We start from the raw sequence: 22,189 nt of genomic DNA on the forward strand, positions 1-22,189 counted from the left end.
TTAGGGCTAAGTGATGGGCGAGGCTTCTTCACCGGTTTCTTTGTTCGGCTCTTAAATTGGGCGTTTGTGTTCTCTGACTGTAACCATGCTTTCATGGAGGACATGGTGGAAGAATTTTGGAGAAACATGGGAGATCGACATGCAGGGCTTTCCCTCTGTATGTCTTAGTGTCTGACTGAAGAGATGAATTCCAACCCGTATTTTTTTTTATTCCATGTGGGTATAAATAAGTCAGATAAACCAAACAGAATGTCAGACCTATGTAACTTTTCACCATGTCCGAATGTTTGCTTTTCATTTCCTGAAGTATTTCTTGTGAGAAACAGAAAACCCTGGAATATATTCTGGATACTGTGTAAGGAGATAAATTGCCAGGGAACTATAGTTTTCACTTACATACAAACATCAATGTGCCCAGAGAAAGAAGAGCCTGAAACTAAGAGGGATTGAAGCAGACAGGACCAGACCCAGCTCTGCCACTGATGGGCTCTCTGACTCTGAGCGAGCTTCTCGACTGCCCTGTGCCTCGGTTTCCTCCTCTGTCAAACGAGGACTAAAATTATCCTTATGGAAAAGAGAGAGTGCGAGCTAAAGGAGCTCACACACATCAACTGTTTAGCACAGTTCTTGACATGTAAAGGACACAATGCATTTCATGGTACTTTTTATTTTTCCTACTCAGCTAAAGAGACTGGTTCCAAATTGGGAAAGGAGTACGTCAAGGCTGTATATTGTCACCCTGCTTATTTAACTTATATGCAGAGTACATCATGAGAAATGCCGGGCTGGATAAAGCACAAGCTAGAATCAAGATTGCCGGGAGAAATATCGATAACCTCAGATACGCAGATGACATCACCCTTATGGCAGAAATCGAAGAACTAAAGAGTCTCTTGAAGAAAGCGAAAGAGGAGAATGAAAAAGTTGGCTAAAAACTCAACATTCAGAAAACTAAGATCATGGCATCCGGTCCTATCACTTCATGGGGGAATAATCAATGGGGAAAAATAGATGGGGAAACAATGAAAACAGTGAGAGACTTTATTTTTCTGGGCTCCAAAATCACTGCAGATGGTGACTACAGCCATGAAATTAAAAGACGCTTGCTCCTTGGAAGAAAAGCTATGACGAACCTAGACAGCACATTAAAAAGCAGAGACATTACTTTGCCAACAAAGGTCCATCTAGTCAAGGCTATGGTTTTTCCAGTGGTCACATACGGATGTGGGAGTTGGACTGTGAAGAAAGCTGAGTGCCGAAAAATTGATGCTTTTGAATTGTGGTGTTGGAGAAGACTCTTGAGAGTCCCTTGGACTGCAAGGAGATCCAACCAGTCCATCCTAAAGGAGATCAGTCCTGAATATTCATTGGAAGGACTGATGCTGAAGCTGAAACTCCAATACTTTGGCCACCTGATGCAAAGAACGGACTCATTGGAAAAGACCCTGATGCTGGGAAAGATTGAAAGCAGGAAGAAAAGGGGATGACAGAGGACGAGATAGTTGGATGGCATCACCAACTCGATGGACATGAGTTTGAGTAAGCTTCGGGAGTTGGTGATGAACAGAGAAGCCTGGCGTGCTGCAGTCCATGGGGTCACAAAGAGTTGGACATGACTAAGCGACTGAACTCAGCTCAACTCAACTAAAATGGGTTCCTGTAACATCTGAGGTGGCTTTTTCTCCAGGGGTCTTTTATGTATTCTCTCTTCAGAGTTCGAACCATCCCCGACCCCCTCCCAACCCCTCCACCCCATGTACATTATTTCCTGATTCCTATTTGAGAAGGTAAGTAGGCTCAGCTCATGAGACACACTACCCAAACTCATTCTCCCTAAAAATGAAAATGCATATCATGCGTATCAGTTACATCATTTTCTTAGGAGGCACTGGTACTGGCATTTTCTTTATCCAGCTTTGAACTTAAAAAAAAAATTCATTTATTTAAATTTAAATTGGAGGATAATTGCTTTACAATATTGTGACAGTTTTTGCCATACATCAACATGAATCAGCCACAGGTACACATGTGTCCCCCCCATCCCCACCCCATCTCTCCAGGTTGTCCCAGAGCACGGCTTCGGGTGCCCTGCTTCATGCATCAAACTCTCCCTGGTCATCTGTTTTACATATGGTGATGTATGTGTTTCAGTGCTTTCCTCTCAAATCATCCCTCTCCTTCTCCCACTGAGTCCCAAAGTCTGTTCGCCCGTGCCTCCTTTGCTGCCCTGCATGTAGGATCGTTGGTACCATCTTTCCAGATTCCATATATATGCGTTAATATATGGTGTTTGTCTTTCTGACTTACTTCACTGTGTATAATAGGCTCCAGTCTCATCCACCTCATTAGAACTGACTCAAATGCATTCCTTTTTATGGCTGAGTAATATTCTATTGTGTACCATAACTTCCTTATCCAATCATCTGCCGATGGACATCTAGGTTGCTTCCATGTCCTGGCTATTGTAAATAGTGAGGCAATGAACATTTTTATTTAACCGACTGCTTTTTATTCCTTTCGCAGAGAGCCGCTTCAATCCTTAGAGAGTCCCTGGAGGCCAAAGTGGCCGTGTTTGGTGATTTCAGCCCTGAGGTGGCAGAGACATATCGGCTCCTGGGTGTGGCTGACCTGGCACAGGGGAACCAGACCGGGGCCCACAAGAAACTGAAGAAGGTAAAGCTGTATCCCGACTAACTCGGAAGAAAATCCTCCCGCCCTTCCTGCCTCTGCACCACACTCTTCTTAAATGAAACTTTACGGGTGGCTTATTTAGGTTAGATGGCATCAGTGTTGCAGTTGATCTCAGCTAACACTTTTTGGGGCAAAAGATATAGTAATCCTCTTGTGCACATAGATTTTTTAATAAATTATCAATTATTCTTTACCATGCAAATAATTTTAAATTTGTAAATAATGTAATTCATCAATCTTATTTTACTCTTTCTGTTCACTCAGTTTACAGAGGAACTCTTCCATATGTTCCTCTAGTACTTATGTTTATTTCTTTTTAAATTGGAGTTTGTGTGTATGGCATAAGGTATGGCTCTAATGTTATTTTCTTCCCAAATGGCTGCCCAGTTGTCCAGCACCATTTTATTAAAGAGTCCATCTGTGCTCTAGTGAGTTAAGATAACACTCTCATTATATACTACATTCCCACATGTACTTGAGTCTATTTCCAAATTTCTTGCTATTCTATTTTTTTCTTTGTTTATTTGAATTCCAGTACCTCATTACCTTAATTATAGAGATTTCATAGCATGGTATAGTATCTGGTAGGGTTAGACTCCCCTCATTATTTTTTTATAAACCCCTAGAATATCAGATTTTCTAAATATTCTGGCATGTTTATTTTTCCACATGAATTTTGGTATCAACTTGTCTAGCTCCATTAAAATCTGGTGATATTTTTTGGAGAATTGTGTTACTTATAAATGGGTCTCAGGAGGACTGACATCACTATGACGTTGAGTCATTCTACCAGAGAACAAGGGATGTCTTTATCTGTGTTCGTGTCTACTTTAGCCTCATTCAGGAACATTTTAAAGTGTGCCTCATATAGATTCGTACATTTCTTACTAAACTGATTTCTAAGCATTTTATATTCTTTAATGCTATTATAAGTGGAGTTTTATCCACTATTATGTATTTTGACTGGTTATTTTTGTGTAGACAAAGACCATAGGTTTCTCTGTGTTAATTTTATGTTCTGCTAGCTTGCTTCTTTTGCTACTTGAGTTAATTTGAGCACTGATTCTCTCAAGTTTTCCAGGTATACTATTATATCATCTGCAAACAGTTTACCTTCTGTTTTCCAAATTTTATGCCTCTGATTGATTTATTTTTGTCTTATTGAATTGCCTCGTACCTCTAGTACAATAATAAATAATGTTGGAATGATAGGCTTTCTCACCTCTTTCCTGGTCTTAGTGGAAAAGTCTCTAGTGATTCCTCACTTAATATATGCTGGCTTTGGACTAAGATTTATATATTTTATTGTGGTTAGGAAGTATTCAAGAATTGCTATGTTTATGAGTTTTTTTAAATTAGAAATAATTGCTGGATTTTATTTGATAAAATAATTCAGTTTGTCAGCATCAGTGGAGATAATGAGATGATTCTTCTTAGAACGCTTAATATGGATGCATTTTATTATAATATCAAACCAACCTTGCATTCTTGGAATAAATCCACTTAGTCCTAATGAATTATTCTCAATGTGATATTGATTCTGTTTGCTAATATTTATTTTTTGCAACTAAAATAGTTTTGTACCAATACTTGTAAGTGATATTTGTCTAAATATCAATGTTATTTTACTTCATAAAAATAATTTGGAAGTTTACCTTTATTGTCTATGTACTAAAGGAGTTTATACAACATTAAAACTATCTAGTCTTTGAAAGTTTACACCACCTGTGAAACTCTTTAGGCATGGTGCTTTTAGTGGGGTGATTTCCTTGATAATTTTCTGTATTTCTTTTACAAACCAGTTTGTCTGTTGAAGCTTTCTATTTCTAGTGGGGTCACTTTGTTAAACTATGTTTTCCCGGCTAATTATCTATTTCATTTACATTTTCAGATTGATTTGCATAAAGATTTGCCAAATAGTCTGATGAACTTTTTCAATTTCTACTTTTTTAATAGTTATTTTCCCATTTTAATTCTTAGTTGGTTTTTTTCACGCTTTTTTCTTGACTGAGTTAGTGGTTTGTCTACTTTGTTAATTATTCTTAGAAATGGGATTTGAATTCCATGGATAAATGGCCTTCCAATTCTCTATTTCATTAATTTCTGATTTTATCTTTATTCTTTCTTTCCTTGTGACTTATTTGTTTTACTCTGTTGGGATTTTTCCCGCCTTTTTGAATTGGGAATTTAATTCATTCGCGTTTTCATTTTTATTGATATAAGCATTTTAGGCTATGAATTATCCTCTTATTATTGCTTTAAATGCATTTAAAAGTTCTGTCATGTTGTGTTTTCATTACATTAATTAGTTTTAAAATGGTGAAAACCTATTTAAGTAAAATAATTGCCTAAACCAAAAGAATTAACTTTAGTTCTGAGTGAGCTGTCCTTTAAGTCAAGACTTTTTCTCTTTTTATGACTTCTGATTCTGCTGCAAAAGTCACCAGATTTGGTAACATTCATGTTGGCTATTTTTTAATGAAATAATACATGTTCATTATCAGTCTGCAAGTTATTGAATATCTTCTATGGGCCAATTACTGTTGTAGGCAGAATGGGGAAAGGCAACGAATAGCCAAGAAAAATATGCCTCTTGTCTTTGTGAGACTTTCTAGTCTAGCCAGGAAGATATATCATACCAACCATTTTAGAGAAGTTAGACATGACAGAAGTGCCAAAGGCTAACTTATGGTGAGGAAAAGGTGAGAAAGGGAGTTGAGGGTGGCAATTGCTCTGGGTTTCTCCAACCCCCACTTTTAAGCTAATGCTTATTGAGTGACTCTTATGTCCCCAGCACTAAGTTAAATGATTTATCTGTTAACTTACATAAGCCTTATAGAAACCCTAAGATTTGGATACCTCTGCTCTCTGTTTTCACGGAGAGGGAAACTGAGGCTGAAAGGATGTGTCTGGGCCTGGACTGCAAAGCTGGGAGCCGTCAGAGTGGGGATTTAGCACCAGGCAGCCCATACTGTGACATCTACTCTACACTATCATCACTCTCCCCTCATGGGCTTCCAAATAAGAATCTGTTTGAATAGGTGCCTCTTGTGCTTAGAGGAAGTTTGGAAACCAGTTGCAGAGTACAGAGAATGCCAAGATCAGGATAAGTAGGAGCCTTTGGGTTGCCACTGACAATATAACTCAAATTAGCTTAGGTATAAAGAAGCATCTATTGTCTTATGGTTTCCAAGGAAGCTCTGACAGGTGTATGATTAGCAGTGCAAAGACCCAGCGGAGCCTCAAGAGAGAGAGTCAAGGCCAAACTCAAGTGGCACCAGGGTGCTGTCTGCTCAGGAACCCTGCCTGCCTCTCTCTGCACCTTCTCCTCCTCCTCACTCATGGCAGCGTCTCCCCTGCCAGCAGGGGATGGCGGCCAGCCCTCCAGAGCTTTACTTCCAGCCCCCACTGCCATTTCTCAGTCAGAGCTTGGAAGTTCTCAGGCAAAGACTGAGAGGCCTGGCTTGGATCTGGTGCCCACCTTGACCATTCACCCGAGGCCAGGGGTGTGGTGCAGGGTAAGACAATGGTGACTTCAGGCCGCTGGGTGGCCCACAGTGGAGGGGGCGCAAAAATCACTGTCCTTTGATCAGACAACCTGAACAGGGTCACTAGAGCCCCTCCCTATTTGGGGGCATGTGCACTAATAGGCTTGCCACAGCCCCTACCCTTAAAAGAGTCTAGGCGAATCCCCTAACTCTGACATTATGTGCTCAGTTCTGTGCTACGGGTTCATACTACAATCAGTGGGAGGAAGGGGATTAGAGAAGGTAGCCAGAGAAGTAGTCCTGAAAAAGAGCATTGCCGAGCAGAGAAGGGAATTCCCATGCCGGAAACGAGGTGGGAGGGGAGACTCAGGGACCAGATAGTGACTCCTGTTTAAGAAGCTGTTTCTGTGTGGCCCCTAAGTTAAAAATGGTTTTTACAGATGATTATAAAATCTGCAATCATTTCACAGGTGATCATAAATTGATTTGATGGTGGAGAACACTGACTTTAAACCCAAGCTAAGTGAAATTCTGTGCTGTTGGTTCAGTCGTGTCTGACTCTTCATGACCCCATGAACTGTAGCTCACTAGGCTCCTCTGTCCATGGGATTCTCCAGGCAAAGATATTGGAGTGGGTTGCCATTTCCTCCTCCAAGTGAAATTTTATCCCCCTGCAAAAAAAAAAAAAAGAAACCCATTATTTTCATTAGTAGAATTAGATTACCAAAAATAATGTACTTATTATTATTATACCTTAAATTTTGCCTACAAATGTTTGTTCGCTCTCTTACTAGGTTAAGTACCCACATGGTAGCTCGATTTCTATCTCTTGGCCTACAAAACCTACAATATTTACCACCTGTCCTTTGCAGAAAAAAATTTCTGAACCCGGCTCTAACACCTGGGAGCCACTGATGGAATTTCAAGCAGGGCACAGTCATTCTATATTTGTTTTTTGGACTTTTTTTTTAATCACTGTTGAGGACAGTGTTGGAAATGGGATGGGATGGCCCAAGAATTGAGGCAAGAGGCCTCCATCATCTCGTCTGTAAAGTGGAGATAACAGCAACACAGAACCCGACTTCCCTCCCACGGTTGTTCTGACGCGGGGATGAGGCGAGGCCAGCGGGGCAGCTCTGGTCAGGGCTAGGCCCGGGTGCAGAGCGCAGGATGCCCAAGGGCCCAGGAGGAGCTATTCCCGCTGAGGCGTCACCCCCGTACAGGAGCCTCCTCCCCACTCCCCCTTCCTCATTTCTCCCCTGAGCAGTGAAGATGAGAGAGGGAACACCTCTGCCGAGGGTTCAGCTCAGTCAACTCCAGGCAGGGGAGGGGACCCAAGAGTGCTGGAAGGCAGCAAATGTCAGCGGACGAGCAGGCATTTGAATTGAGGCCACACAAGACTTCATGTCACCCTGCTGACTCCAGAAGGGCTGCTTTGGTTCCACTACTGACCACGCTCTGGGGCCCAGGCTTGCTGCCGCTGGGGCAGCTCGTACATCACTTCCAAACCTCACAGCAGCCCCCCAGGTCAGACCTTGGTAGCTGTGATTTACAGGCAAGGGGCCTGAGGCTCTTAGAAGTTGTAAATTGTCTATGGACAAGTTACCATTAAGTAAAGCCCACATTTTCCTCATTGCCGCTGGTTTGCCAAGCATTGGTTTCAAACCCCCTGCATCAGGGTCATCTTCTGAAGCAGAATCTGGGGCAAAGCACGAGGGGCCCAGGGACCTGCAGTTTAGCTTAAGTTGAGAAACACTGCTCCATGCTCAGGCTCACCCACGGGGCTGGAAATCAGCTCAGCGTCAGGAAACTCCAGGCTTCATCACTCCCAGAGTCTGCAGTGGAAGTTGCTGTCGTGTTTTCCTTTAGTTTGACCTCCTTAACCATCAGTTCTGAATACAATGACTTTGACATTTTAAAGCTATCTGCCACATGCCAGAGTCAGAGAGAAAGGGCAGAAACGTATGTTGCACGTTTTGCCGGTTGTGGTACACACAGTTCTCATTTCTACTCCCACCCACCTGAGGACAGGACTGGTCGCTCCACAAACACCAGGGCACACACAGGCTTTGCTGAGCTGGACTTTCTCAGATGCCATATTTAGCGCGGGGCTCTCTGGAGCCAGCAGCAACTCTCTAAAGCTCCTGGCCCAGTGTTCCTGTTATTTCACCACCACAACAGCTGTCCCCCACCCCCCCGCCCCGAGTTTTCAGCTCTGGAGCAGGAATCCATTGATTGGGTTTCCAGATGTGCCTCCCGCGCTGCAGGCCCAGGCGTGGCCCCTTGCACAGGAAGAACAGGAAGGCACAAGAAGCAAAGCAGACAGCGGGAATAAGTTACTGAAACAAAGCCGCATTGTGGGCCTTTCTTTCAAAGGCATCTGCAGGGGAACACTGGAGAACTCTGTTGGCTCCAGGTGGAAATTTCCACCACAAAATTCACGTTTTTCTACATGGAGACCTAGATTTTCATCCAGGTAAAAGGCTGCAAATGGGATTCACAAAGATTGTTTCCTAGGTCAGGAGCATCTCCAGACTAATCCCGGACCCAATACTGTGTGCAGTTGGATTGGGTTCCATCGTGACCTGGTCTCCCTGCTAGGTACTGACATCATCAGGGTTCCGTCCACCACTTATAGATGGGGACATTAAACCTTTTCCACAAAATAATGATTTTTTGTGACCTCTCTTGCCAAGAAATTCAAAGCCCACCATGATGAATCATCTGAAGAAGGGAAAGGAGATGTTTCTTATTCATAGCTTGTATGTGAGAAAGCCAACCCTGGACAGGTCTTACGTAGTCACAGGTCAAGTCCTTGCTGTTCTCCATCCTGCTAAACACACAGAGACTTCTACATGATTCATTCATTCATTCATGGAATATCTTGTCATTCCACCAGCAGCCCACCTAGTTTCACTTTCCCTTTAGCTTTTGTGGTGTTTTCCCCATTGACCTGGATACTGGACAATCCAGAACCTAGTTTGGAGTCCCATAGAGCCCCGTGTTAGCCCATTCTGCTTTCATGGGCAGAGTCTGATTTGTCCTTGATCCCTTAATCCTGATTTTTCTAATCATCTTTGACTAACCCACTGTTGGGCTGCAGCCGTCCACCTCAGATCCCTTCTGAAAGAAAAGAGGGTCATACTGACATTGATTTCACATACAGAATCCTGTTCTTGGTTTGAGAAGTGTGCTTAAAATCACTTGACGCACTCCTTAGTTACTGGAGATGTTTGTAGATTGGTTGATATAGTATAAGAATGGGAGCTGGTGGTTAAAGTGGTCAAGGGCTTGATCTTTTGTGGGGAAAATGTGGAGCCTCCGTTGCCTGACTCAGACTGAGTGGGAATCAGAATCCAGGTCTCCTGGTCACAGGCTGCCCTATGTCGTCAGCTGCCAGGCAGAGTTCCTCTGCTCGGGGTCAGCCCCCTAACTATAGCAGCCTAGACACAGCCCCCCATCTTCCCTGTCCCTTTGAAAACATGCATAAGCTCTGAACACAGACTGCCCAGGACAAGGCTACATTTGCTGTGCAAAGTTCCTCTAATATGGGAACGCTTACTGTGGCTTGTGGTGGATGCGTGACGTCTCAGGCCTTCCTAAAGGCATCACGGTCTGCAGGGTGCAGGACTGGGTCTGGACGGACCATCCTGGCCTGAGAGCTTCTGGGGATTGTCAAAACCTCACCGGATGCAGGAGAACTGTGGGTTAAAGGGGGGACAGCCAGGAACAGAGAGAAAGGCAGAAGTCTCCTACCACATAAATTCAGTGTGACCTTAAACAAGTGGAAAGAGGGGGTGTTACCGCACTCCGGAAGGGCGGGGCGGGGCGGCTGAGCTCCACGTCAGGAGGGAGCCCGGCCAGGAGAGGGCAGTGTGGAAAACTCAGTTTTAAAAGGGAGCTGGATTTCTTGCTCTCTCTGGCTCAGAAGTAGGTGGACCCAGCTTTTCTACCAACAGCTGGCCATGCCCTCGGGAGAGAAAGCCCAAGCCTGTCTGTGGGCGAGTCGGCCCACAGTCGGCCGACGCCCGTGTTCTCTGCATATCTGTGTTGCAGTCGTCCTGGAGAAGGATGTGATAGCTGGCTCCGAGACAGTGGCAAGGGGCTGGAGCAGGGTTGTGGGGGAGTTGGGGGGTGTCAATAAGGATGTAGAACCCGTGGGCCCTGGGCAACCCCGAGGTGAGGAGTGACGGAGACAGCAGGGAGAGCAGGACGCCGAGCGGGGCACTGGAGAGGCTCAGGGAGGGTGCTGCTCAGCCGCTGTCCAGGCAGCCGGGGAGGGCAGGCCTGGCCTCCCTCCTTCCTCCTCTCCTGTCCCCTTGTCCAGGGCCCCTGGCCCCGCTCCATCTGTTTCTCTCATGGGAGGCTCCCTACCCATCTGTGCAGTAACCCACAGGTCTCTGACTCATTGGCCTTCCAAGGAAGGGAGTGTGTCTGAGTGTGTGTGTGTGTGTGAGTGTGTGTGTGTGTGTGTGTCTGAGTGTGTGTGTGTGTGAGAGAGAGAGAGAGGAGCAGGGTATGCTGCCTCAGACACTTGCCGTTCCTTCTGCCCAGAACCCCACCTCCCTGCCCCCGACCTGACCCTCTTTGCATGGCTGACTCCCCATCCTGCAGGTTTCAATTCGAATGTCAGCTCAGAAAGGCTTTCACTGACCCGAGCCTCCTCTACCACTGCTGACCTCTCCCCCACTCATTCTTTCATAGCCCACATCCTTGTTTCTCTACCATATCTCTTACGAGCAGTCATGCCGTGTTTGTTTACATGTTTTTAAATACTGGCTCCCGCACAACACTGGAAACCCCCCACCGCTGCTCCAACCCCGAGGTGGACGCAGGGTGGGCATGTGGTGGGTGCTCAGCAAACACCCGGGTGAGGCTGCTGTCTGAGGGGCTGGGGAGACCAAGCCCCGCTCCCACGTGACCCTGTTTTTATAGGAAAAGCTGTCTGAGGAGCTGTGTCTCAGTTTGTCCTTTCATTTCCCCAGGTTCGTCACTTAAGGAATCACTTCTGCTTGCCTTGTAAAGCTTACTAAATGAAAGCATAATTGTGATTTTCTAAACATTTAAGGCATTTCTTACTTCCACGTATTTTGACTTCTGATGTCTTCTTTTCTTCTTAATACTAACCTTGAGAACTGACATAAAATGAGAAGCACAGTCCATGTGTTCCTGGGTAATCTCTCCTCCACAGACACACTCTTGCATCAGATAATACGAGTAAAGAAGAGCAGTGATTTTAGATTCTGAGCGTTAGAGTCTTTTAAAATATTTTATCTTTCTCAGGCTTTGTTTTTCATTTCATGTGAAGATAAAATACATGTGCTCGCTTGAAGGTTTGGCACAGACCCCTCCCAGGCAAGAAAAGCATGTCTTTCTCCATTTTCCATCACTGAGTCTCGTACCTTGCAACTGAGATGGCTGCTTAACTGCAGCCCTAGCTGCACCGCCTCTGTTATTAAAAAGGATATGTCCCAGCAGCACTTCAGTTGTCAGAAATTTCCCAATAGAAATGCTGATACGGTTTCAGGACTTAAGACTGGAGAAAAGGAGAGATCAGGCCACTTCTGCAGAGGAGCTGCCATGAAAATAAGTGGCCCTGAGTACTAGTTGCAGAGATCCCCTCAAAATCAGAAAATACGCTTTTTTATGAGTTCAGGTCTTTAACTGTTGTAGTTTTCTAAAGCCAGAGTAGACTGAGTCAGCTAACCTCCCTGCCGCAGCTGCCGCTGAGCCACCCGCGTGTGCGCACCGGGAAGGATGCCGGCCAGGGGGCTCGGAGGTGGGCCAGAGCAGGCAAGTCGGTGCCTCCGATCCCAGATTCCTTGGCCCCGGGCTCCTTAGAAACCTAACTTTCAAAACTCAAAGTCGTGTCAAATATACTTTTTAAGGTTCTCATCAAATGCTTGAGATTGTGTCTTAACCCCCCTGGCATTATGGATGCCCCTGGGGGACACACTTTCTGCTGTTGAGTGCCTGGATTCTGAGGGAGGAGGTTTGTGACGCTGCACCCACATAGAGCTTCCTCCCCAGACGTCTCAGCATCTGACGTGTCACTGGAGCCCTGTGGTCTAAACACGTCTTACAGACCCATATAAGAACTTCGTAAGTGGATCTTTTTTTCAACTTACTTAGTCATTCATTAATTTAGCAAATACCGCATCCACTTAGGCACCGAAGACTGTGCAAGGCCCTGGGACACAGGTGAGGAAGACAGACATGGCCCCTCTGGGGACAGCTCAACCCTTCTGCCTTCCTGAAGCAGAAAAGGTCTTTAGTATTTAGCGAACAATGAAAACACAAATGACTTCTCCCAGTCCCTGCAGATAAAATCAAGAGAACACAAATGATGTATGGCTTCCTAAAACTCAAATGGAACCTCAGAATTTGGGGGTTCTTTTGTCCACCTAAAAGAAAAATGAGAAACACCCTTTGGAGGCTGATTTCAGATCACAGTGTACTGGACTCCTTGGGAGAATTGGGAGAGTACAGAATACCTTTACTGGTGGAGAATGTTTTCTTGTTGAGGCCTGAGGAGTTCTTTACTTGGTTCAGTGAGATATTTACAATACTCGGGCTTAATCTCTATCAATATTTTTAACAAAAGAATGGAAATACCTCACACAAAAGTGTTTCAGCAAATTTAGCTAAGAGCCACAGAACACTGGAAAATTCAATTTATGTTTCTAGATAAAAATATATAGCTAATTACATATATAAAAATATATGTGTGTACATATGTATATGGCTATGTAAGATGTTTTCTAGTTAAAGTCAGTAATGGATTATTTCACTACTTAAGAAACGTTAGCTGTTGGAGACCATTTCAGCTACTAGATGAACCACTCTTCCCTGTCTGTCCTGCTATGTCCTCCCTGGGACTGTCATCACAAAAGAAACTGCGGCCGAGGGTCTGTTTCCCTCCCAGTGGACATCCTTTTACACCTCTTCCCTCTTCAGCTAGAGTTTTGGGCAAATTTCATTAGTGAGTATGTGAAAATGAAGTCGCTCAGTCGTGTCCGACTCTTTGTAACCCCATGGACTATACAGTCCATAGAATTCTCCAGGCCAGAATACTGGAGTAGGTAGCCTTTCCCTTCTCCAGGGGACCTTCCCAACCCAGGGATTGAACCCAGGTTTCCTGCATTGCAGGCGGATTCTTTACCAGCTGAGCCAAGGGAAGCCCATTAGTGAGTATAAACGGCCTAGAAATAAAACCTATTAACACCAGAAAGATGAGAGTCTTGACTCTTGGGACTTAGGGGGTAGGACGGGATGGGCTCACCTCCCTCTGGACTTGATTAATGAAGAGGGTCACTTTACCCAACCGTGGCCCTCTGTCCTAACCCCACTCTCTCTACAGAACACCCCAGTAAAAATGAGCCACAGGCTCTGGGACAGAGGTGTCTAGTAGAACCAGTGAGGATCCACCTCTGCACTGTCAGTTGCCATGTCCTTCTTCCAGGAATCATGAAGATTCAGCTAATATATCTTCTTCCACAGAGAATGGGAGGCCAGGGAGAAGAAACCCCAATAACCAAAGAAGAATGGAAATTCCTCCTGAGAATTCTGCAGGCCCCCGCTTAAGGCAGACTGACCTGAGACCTCAGGTTTTCTCAAATAATCGTTGTAACATGTCAGTAAAATTCTAATGCTTCAGTGAATGAGTTAACACCAATGCATGTCAACATCAGTTCAGTTCAGTTCAGTTTAGTCGCTCAGTCGTGTCTGACTCTTTGCGACCCCATGAATGGCAGCACACCAGGCCTCCCTGTCCATCACCAACTCCCAGAGTTTACTCAAACTCATGTCCATTGAGTCGGTGATGCCATCCAACCATCTCATCCCTTGTCATCCCCTTCTCCTCCTGCCCTCAATCTTTCCCAGCATCAGGGTCTTTTCAAATGAGTCAGCTCTTTGCATCAGGTGGCCAAAGTCCTGGAGTTTCAGTTTCAGCATCAAACCTTCCAGTGAACATCCAGGACTGATCTCCTCTAGGATGGACCAGTTTGATCTCCTTGCAGTCCAAGGGATTCTCAAGAGTCTTCTCCAACACCACAATTCAAAAGCATCAATTTTTCAGCAATCAGCTTTCTTCACAGTCCAACTCCCATATCCATACACGACCACTGGAAAAACCATAGCCTTGACTAGATGGACCTTTGTTGGCAAAGTAATGTCTCTGCTTTTTAATATGCTATCTAGGTTGGTCATAACTTTCCTTCCAAGGAGTAAGCGTCTTTTAATTTCATGGCTTCAATCACCATCTGCAGTGATTTTGGAGCCCCCAAAAATAAAGTCTGACACTGTTTCCACTGTTTCCCCACCTATTTCCCATGAAGTGATGGGACCAGATGCCATGATCTTAGTTTTCTGAATGTTGAGCTTTAAGCCAACTTTTTCACTCTCCTCTTTCACTTTCATCAAGAGACTTTTTAGTTTCTCTTCACTTTCTGCCATAAGGGTGGTGTCATCTGCATATCTGAGGTTATTGATATTTCTCCCGGCAATCTTGATTCCAGCTTGTGCTTCTTCCAGCCTAGCGTTTCTCATGATGTACTCTGCATATAAGTTAAATAAGCAGGGTGACAATATACAGCCTTGACGTACTCCTTTTCCTATTTGGAACCAGTGAGTTGTTCCATGTCCAGTTCTAACTGTTGCTTCCTGACCTGCGTATAGGTTTCTCAAGAGGCAGGTAAGGTGGTCTGGTGTTCCCATCTCTTTCAGAATTTTCCACAGTTTATTGTGATCCACACAGTCAAAGGCTTTGGCATAGTCAATAAAGCAGAAATAGATGTTTTTCTGGAACTCTCCTGCTTTTTTGATGATCCAGAAGATGCTGGCAATTTGATCTCTGGTTCCTCTGCCTTTTCTAAAACCAGCTTGAACATCTGGAAGTTCACAGTTCATGTATTGCTGAAGCCTGGCTTGGAGAATTTTGAGCATTACTTTACTAGCGTGTGAGATGAGTGCAATTGGGCGGTAATTTGAGCATTCTTTGGGATTGGAATGAAAACTGACCTTTTCCAGTCCTGTGGCCACTGCTGAGTTTTCCAAATTTGTTGGCATATTGAGTGCAGCACTTTCACAGCATCATCTTTCAGGATTTGAAATAGCTCAACTGGAATTCCATCACCTCCACTAGCTTTGTTCATAGTGATGCTTTCTAAGGCCCGCTTGACCTCACATTCCAGGATGTCTGGCTCTAGGTGAGTGATCACACCATTGTGATTATCTGGGTCATGAAGATCTTTTTTGGATAGTTCTTCTGTGTATTCTTGCCACCTCTTCTTAATATCTTCTGCTTCTGTTAGGTCCATACTATTTCTGTCCTTTATCGAACCCATCTTTGCAAGAAATGTTCCCTTGGTATCTAATTATCTTGAAGAGATCTCTAGTCTTTCCCATTCTGTTGTTTTCCTCTATTTATTTGCATTGATTGCTGAGGAAGGCTTTCTTATCTCTCCTTGCTATTCTTTGGAACTCTGCATTCAGATGGATATATCTTTCCTTTTCTCCTTTGCTTTTCACTTCTCTTCTTTTCACAACTATTTGTAAGGCCTCCTTAGACAACCATTTTGCCTTTTTGCATTTCTTTTCCATGGGGATGGTCTTGATCCCTGTCTCCTGTACAATGTCACGAACCTCCATCCATAGTTCATCAGGCACTCTGTCTATCAAACCTAGTCCCTTAAATCTATTTCTCACTTCCACTGTATAGTCATAAGGGATTTGATTTAGGTCATACCTGAATGGTCTAGTGGTTTTCCCTACTTTCTTCAATTTAAGTCTGAATTTGGCAATAATCAGCCCATCTCAAAATGAGCTGCATCTGAGGCACTCATACATATGTAAACAGGGAAGTTTGCAGGGGGCTTAAATCTCGACCTGGTCTTTTACACTGAGTGAAGGTATCCCTGGCCAGGTAGGAGGAAATGAAGTCTGTCTGGCAAGATGCGCTCGCCCTGGAGCCCCAGACTATGAAGGAGAACACTCTAGCCTCTCAATTGCTTCTCACCTGCTGTCCCTGAGTGAACCTCCTCTGCAGGCCCCAGTAGCGAGTACCCAGGCTTCCAGTAGCCGTGAGTCAAACAGGGAGGAGAGCTGGAAGAGCTTACAGCGTGTCCCCATCTCCTTCCCCTCAAAGCAACAGAGAGCTTTCTCAAGGTTCCCAAGTTTCCAAGGTCACAGCCATCTCCGTGTGAATTAAAGCAGGGTTAGCTCAATCCCGGGGAATGAGCCGCATGTTGCCTAGCCCGGGTCAGGGCCTCCATGCAGACTGAGAAAATGTGAGGTTTGCTGCTCGGGAGAGCTGGGATCCTTGCCTTTATGGAATTTGGATTATATACTAAATAGAATAACAGGGAAATGTGTCCTCCTTTTTGGTGTTATATAATTCAGCTAAGAAATAGGGAATATTTTCTGTTATTTAAAAAGCCCTCCCATATTTTCATCTAATGATATTCCTTTCCTCCAAAAGAAAACCACATTCTCAGATTCCAGAACCACATTCTCAATTCCTCAGATGGAACCAAACCTTCAGATGGGCTTGCTGTTTTCCACAGTTCATAAAAACAAAGCCTTTTGGTTGCCTGCATTTTAATTTTCTCCAAGACCTAAAAAATTCTGATTGACCCATAAGAATGAATACAGTCTTTAGTATGGAGTCCTCAAATCCGCACACTTTTTTTTTTTTTGACTCAAACTATTACCATGTAAAAAAGAAATTCAGTCTTTTAAAAATATATTATGAAATATTTCAGATATAAGAAAATTTATGAATAATATAACAAGCACTTCTGAGTTTACTGCTCAGTGTAAAAATAAAACATGACCCATACAGTTGAAGCATGTGCCCCACTCCATTTCCAAATAACTACTATACTGAATTAGGTATCATTTCATCTTTATTATTTTACTATAGTTTTATTTTACATTCAAATATGCACACACATATTACATGCATTCATCTGCAATTTGCTTTTTCCTCTCTATAATCATGAGATTCATCTGTGTGGATACATACATTAAAAATTTGTATGTGTCATCTATAGACAATATATATATATCACAATTTACTTATCCACTACTAAATATTCCCAGGCATCATTCTACAAAATATTCCCAAATTGGTTGTACCAATTTTAGTACCCACTGTCAATATATAAAAGAGTTCTTGTTGCCTCATATTTTGATGAAGCTTTGTGTTATCATCAGACTATAATTTTTGCAATTTGTTAGGAGAAAGGGTAATCTCACTGAAGTTTTCTTTTGATTACTGGTTAGTAGTGAGCTTAGGTGTGTTTATTAGCCAGTCTGTTTTCAACTTCTTTGAATAATCTGTTTCTATCTTTTGATCAGTTTGCTATTAGTAGCTTTTTTTTCTCATTACCTTATAAGAGTTCATTATGTATTCTGAATGTTAATCCTTGTTCAGTTTTGTGCAAGTATTTTCCCTCAGTCTGGTTTGTCTGTACCTTGCCTAGGGTACATTTTGGAGCACAGATGTTTTGAATTTTAATATAGTTAAATTTCATCAGCTTTTTACTTTTGGTGTGTCTGGATCTTGTCTAAGAAATACCTCCCTACCTCAAGATCATAAAAAGATATCCTTCAAAATTTTCATCTGTAAGTTTCAAGTTTTCATTTTACAGTTAGTTCCCAAAACTATCTGGAGTTAACTTTTGTGTTTGATATGGGGTAGGGATCCATTTCCTTCAATTTGGAAAACCCACTGCTTTCGTAGTTCCATTTACTGACTAGTTCAGCTCTTCCTTACAGACTCTTTAGGGCCACTTCTGTCGTCTATCAAGTGTTAGATTCTACCATGTTCTGTTGATTTATCTGGATGAAAACCACACTGTGTTAATTACTATAGTTTTTTAAAAGGTCTTGACATTCAGCAAAGCAAGTCCCTCCATGTCATTCTTCAGTATTATTTTGACCATTTGGGCACAACTCTCATCTCTGTTGAGCAGGACAGTAGGGAGAAATCAAGACAAGCCACTCCTGGATAATATACAGCTGAATATTTAACTCCCAAACAAATCAGCTTCTAAGAAATTGCTGTGTATAATGAATATAGAAAGCCCATATAAAGCATTTGTTTACAAAAAAGCAAAAACATTTTAAAAGCTTTTTTGAGCTGTAGCAAGGGTCATTTAAAATTAGAAACCCTTCCTCTGGGCAATAGGAATGTTCTTGCCTATATTTTCTAAAAATACAACTTTTAAACATAGTTTTGCATACAGATAGTCAGAGTAGGGCCTGCCTGGTAGCTCAGCTGGTAAAGAATCCACCTGCAATACAGGAGACCCTGGTTCGATTCCTGGGTCAGGAAGATCCCCTGGAGAAGGGATAGGCTACCCACTCCAGTATTCTTGGGCTTCCGTGGCGGCTCAGACAGTAAAGAATCCACCTGCAATGCAGGAGACCTGGGTTTGATCCCTGGGTAGTGAAGATCCCCCGGAGGAGGGCATGGCAGCCCACTCCAGTACTCTTGCCTGGAAAGTCCCCCTGGACAGAGAAGCCTGGCGGGCTACAGTCCATGGGGTCGCAGAGTTGGATATGACTTTGGGACTACAACAGCACAGAACAGTCACAGTGAGTTCAATGAAACAGTGCTTTGGGCACACGTTGCCTAGATCCCTCAGAGAATTCCCCCCGCGCCCCACAATTTTGTTATTGGAGCGTAGTTACTTTACAATGTTGTGTTAGTTTCTGCTATACAACAAAGTGAACCAATTACACAGAATATCTACACTGACGGTCAGACTGTTCCTGGGAGAAACCTTGAGCATGCACTAATTCCTTCATAGCAGGGGTGTGTGAATGAGCTATTCTTTCTCTCATTAAAGGGAGACATGATTTTCCCAAAAAATGCTCCGTGACATTTTCATAACCTCAGGATTACTACTTGGTGTTCTGCAGTGTCTTCAGATCCAGACCCTCTTATATGGACCCCAGGACAAGAGGACTCTGGCCACCCAGCAGACCATGGACATCCCGTCCAAGTGAGTCAACCTCTCCCGACACTGTGTACTTTGCCATCAGAATCTCAGAGGAAGCTGGTTCTGTAAGGTTCAGTGGAACTTTCCATGGAAAGGACAGTCTACTGACTGTCTTCCCATTACTCATAAACTATGCAAGCCCAGTTCCTTTGAACACTCAATTGTAAAATATCTTCTTGTCCGATATCAGGAAGAAATCAGCTCTTGGAGAACGTCAGAAGCACAGGCTAGGGCTCATCCTCCTGCAGACCGGCTGCCTGCTGGTCATGTCACCTGCTGGAGGGCTAGGGCACAGGGTCCTACGCGGCCTGCAGGCGCTCAGATCTCACCCAGGCGCCGGCCTTCCAGCCTGGACCACGCAGAACCTGGGCTGCAGGCTCCAGGACGCGCCGCGGGCAGGGTTGGCCGGCAGGGGGCGCCACTCAGGCCCCACTGGCAGGGGGCGCAGTCCCAGGCCCCTCCGCTCAGGCCCCACCCGCAGGGCCGGGCCCCTTGAGTCGCTGAGGGTCCACTGTCCGCTTGGTGAGCACGGCCGCGGGAATCAGAAACGGGAGGAGAAACGCTGGGCTTTCCGCTCCTGCGGAGCCCCCTCTCCTTTGCCTGCGCTCCTGAGGCTCCCTCGTGAAGCGCAGCTCAGCAAGCGCCATGCTGGTCTTCACTGCCGCCGAGGCCGGTGCCAGGCCAGGCGCGCGGAGGCCGGGGCCGCCGCACTGACCTCTCTGCTTGTCCGCAGGGCCCCCGAGGTGCCCGCGAGGCCGCGGCCGTCCCCCGGAGCCAAGGCGGCCTTCTGCGCCGGCGGGCGGCCGCACAGCGTGCCCGGGCGCGCCAGGCCCAGTGCTGCCGACTGAGCCGGCCCCACCGCCTCCCGGGGTGCGCCCCCGGGTGCCCTGCACATCTTTCCCTCCGGAACGGGGCCTTCGACAGCCGCTGCTCCGGTTTCCAGGCCGACTGTGTGCTCCAAATGCAAAGCCACCCCACACCTCCCGTGGGCCCCGTGTGAACAGTGGGCGCTCCTCCTGGTGACCAGCCCTTCTATAAAGCATTTTTCTTTCTGCTACCTTAGTGGTTTCTTCTGGCCGACAAGAGTTCTTACCCATCAGCACTGCTTCGGTTGCAGGCCTCGCTCCTTCACCATCTGATAGTGTACGTGTATTTGGTGTAGGGCCCCTTGTGCAGGCTCTGGAGTCAGATTTGGAGCAGGAAGATTGTGGGCAAAGAGCTCTTTCTTATAGGAAGGTAATAGGGATTGAGAAGAAAATGCTAATAAACCTGGCAGTGTTGACATCAGTATGCGTTTGTGAAATGAAGCCGCCCCAGAGCTCCTGGAAGCCTAGAAAGGGCCCTGAGGAAGCGTCTCCTCCCTGGTGCACGCCACCACTCACTGAATTTGGCAGGGCACCAGGCGGGTGCTAAGAACCAAGGGCATGATAAACGGGACACTGTCCCCGTCCTCTCAGAGCGTGCCACACATCACGGTGCAGCTTGTTGAGGGATAGCAGAAGGAAAGAGCCTGGCACAGTGGGTGGGTGATAAATGGCCCTGAATGTGCCTAGAGGTCAGGGGAGGTGGTGTAAAAGAGCCAGGCAGGAGAAAGGCAGGCACAGAGGACTGCCAATGCCCAGCTGCTGCTTCCTGCGGCCTCCACTCCAGCCAGGGGGACATGGCTGCGGCTCTGGAGCGCTGCTTTTGAGTTGGCACGGCCCTTGGCCCCTACTCTCCTGACCCTGTTCTGGGTTCAGCATGCAGGGGTGTGGAGGGTGGGGCTTGATGAACGCTCAGGTCCACGGTCGTCTTCAGCCCCCTGGCAGGAGGCTGGCGTCAGTTGAGAACAGGAGTGGCTCGTTTTGAGCACCTTTCCCCAGGTGAGATCCAGAGCTGGGACCAGGTTGAGCATGCAGAGGGTGGCAGTGGGCTTTTATCCCTTCTCACTGGCCCTTCGCAGCCCCTCTCTCATCCCTTGGGCTGTGGCCCAGCAGGGCTGCAGGCAGGCGCTGAGATAGCAACAGGTTGCAACATGGCCCCCTTTCACTTCAACACCCAGGAGGAAACACAATCCCAGAATGGGATTAGTGCCCTTATAAAAACAGACAAGAGAGATGATCTTTCTACCCTGTGAGGGCACAGCAAGAAGGCAGCCGTGTGCAAACCAGAAGATGACACCCACCAGGAAGAGACTCCACCAGCACTGTGACCTGGGGTTCCCACTCACCAGAACTGCGAGGAGTAAGTGTCTACTGTTTAAGTCTCCCAGCCTGTGGTGTTCTGTCCTGTTGTGGTATTCTATTATAGTAGCCTGAGCAGACTGAAAGCCCATGCTGGGTTTTTGAAAAAACAAACCGCCAATTCTGATGCTATTTATTCCTCTATTTCTCATAGGATAATATCTTGGAATCACAAGAACTAAAACACTTTTTTAATTTAGCCCCCCACCTTGGGGAAAAAAATGAATTTGGGAATATTCTCTATCAAATGTCTCCCATCTATTAAATGTGTTAACTTCAAAACAAAAGGAAGACTCTAGCTATTTATGTTTTGGTTTGTTTTTGTAAAAGGCTACAAACAGGTAAGCATATCTACTCCTTTGTCTCAAACTAGTGCAATTTTTTCAAGCTCCTAAGAAATGGCCATGATTAACCACTCCAATTTGCACTTAAGGTTAATAATGAACCACCTTGGTGTGCTCAGGATTGTTTTCATTTTAGCACTAAAAGTTTCATGTCCCAGGAGAAACCCCTCATTCAAGGCCAAATGGGATGGTTGGTCACACTGTTGTCACTAGCATTGCAGGCTGTCATGATGATATTCTTACCACAAACGGTCTAGTCTGTATTATAATATGAACCAGTGGTTTACGCTCTATCTGCCATGCCTTCTCGCTCTGTGCTAACAATATCGAGTTCTGATTCAAGTGAGTAATTAAATGAGCCTTTTCATATATATATTCTCCCCAGTGATTCTGTGCCACCATAAAAACATGCACATAAACACATATATCCTTTA

At 45.1% G+C, this 22,189-nt stretch overlaps 1 protein-coding gene across 9 annotated transcripts in view; it reads left to right on the forward strand.

The window, feature by feature from the left end:
• Positions 1–22,121, forward strand: part of TTC23 (tetratricopeptide repeat domain 23) — a 148,644-nt gene extending 126,523 nt beyond the window's left edge. For 8 of the 9 annotated variants that reach the window (XM_061158602.1, XM_061158605.1, XM_061158606.1 and 5 more), the window contains 3 exons: positions 2,524–2,673; positions 19,110–19,192; positions 19,923–22,121. In XM_061158602.1, coding sequence (XP_061014585.1) covers positions 2,524–2,673; positions 19,110–19,192; positions 19,923–20,037 — 348 coding nt within the window. In that variant the 3' untranslated portion in view covers positions 20,038–22,121. The remainder of the gene's footprint in view (positions 1–2,523; positions 2,674–19,109; positions 19,193–19,922) is intronic. The other variant, XM_061158608.1, reaches the window with a different exon arrangement.
• Positions 22,122–22,189: the final 68 nt, after the last annotated feature.

Source organism: Dama dama, chromosome 13, assembly GCF_033118175.1.
Source record: "Dama dama isolate Ldn47 chromosome 13, ASM3311817v1, whole genome shotgun sequence".
NCBI lineage: Eukaryota > Metazoa > Chordata > Mammalia > Artiodactyla > Cervidae > Dama > Dama dama.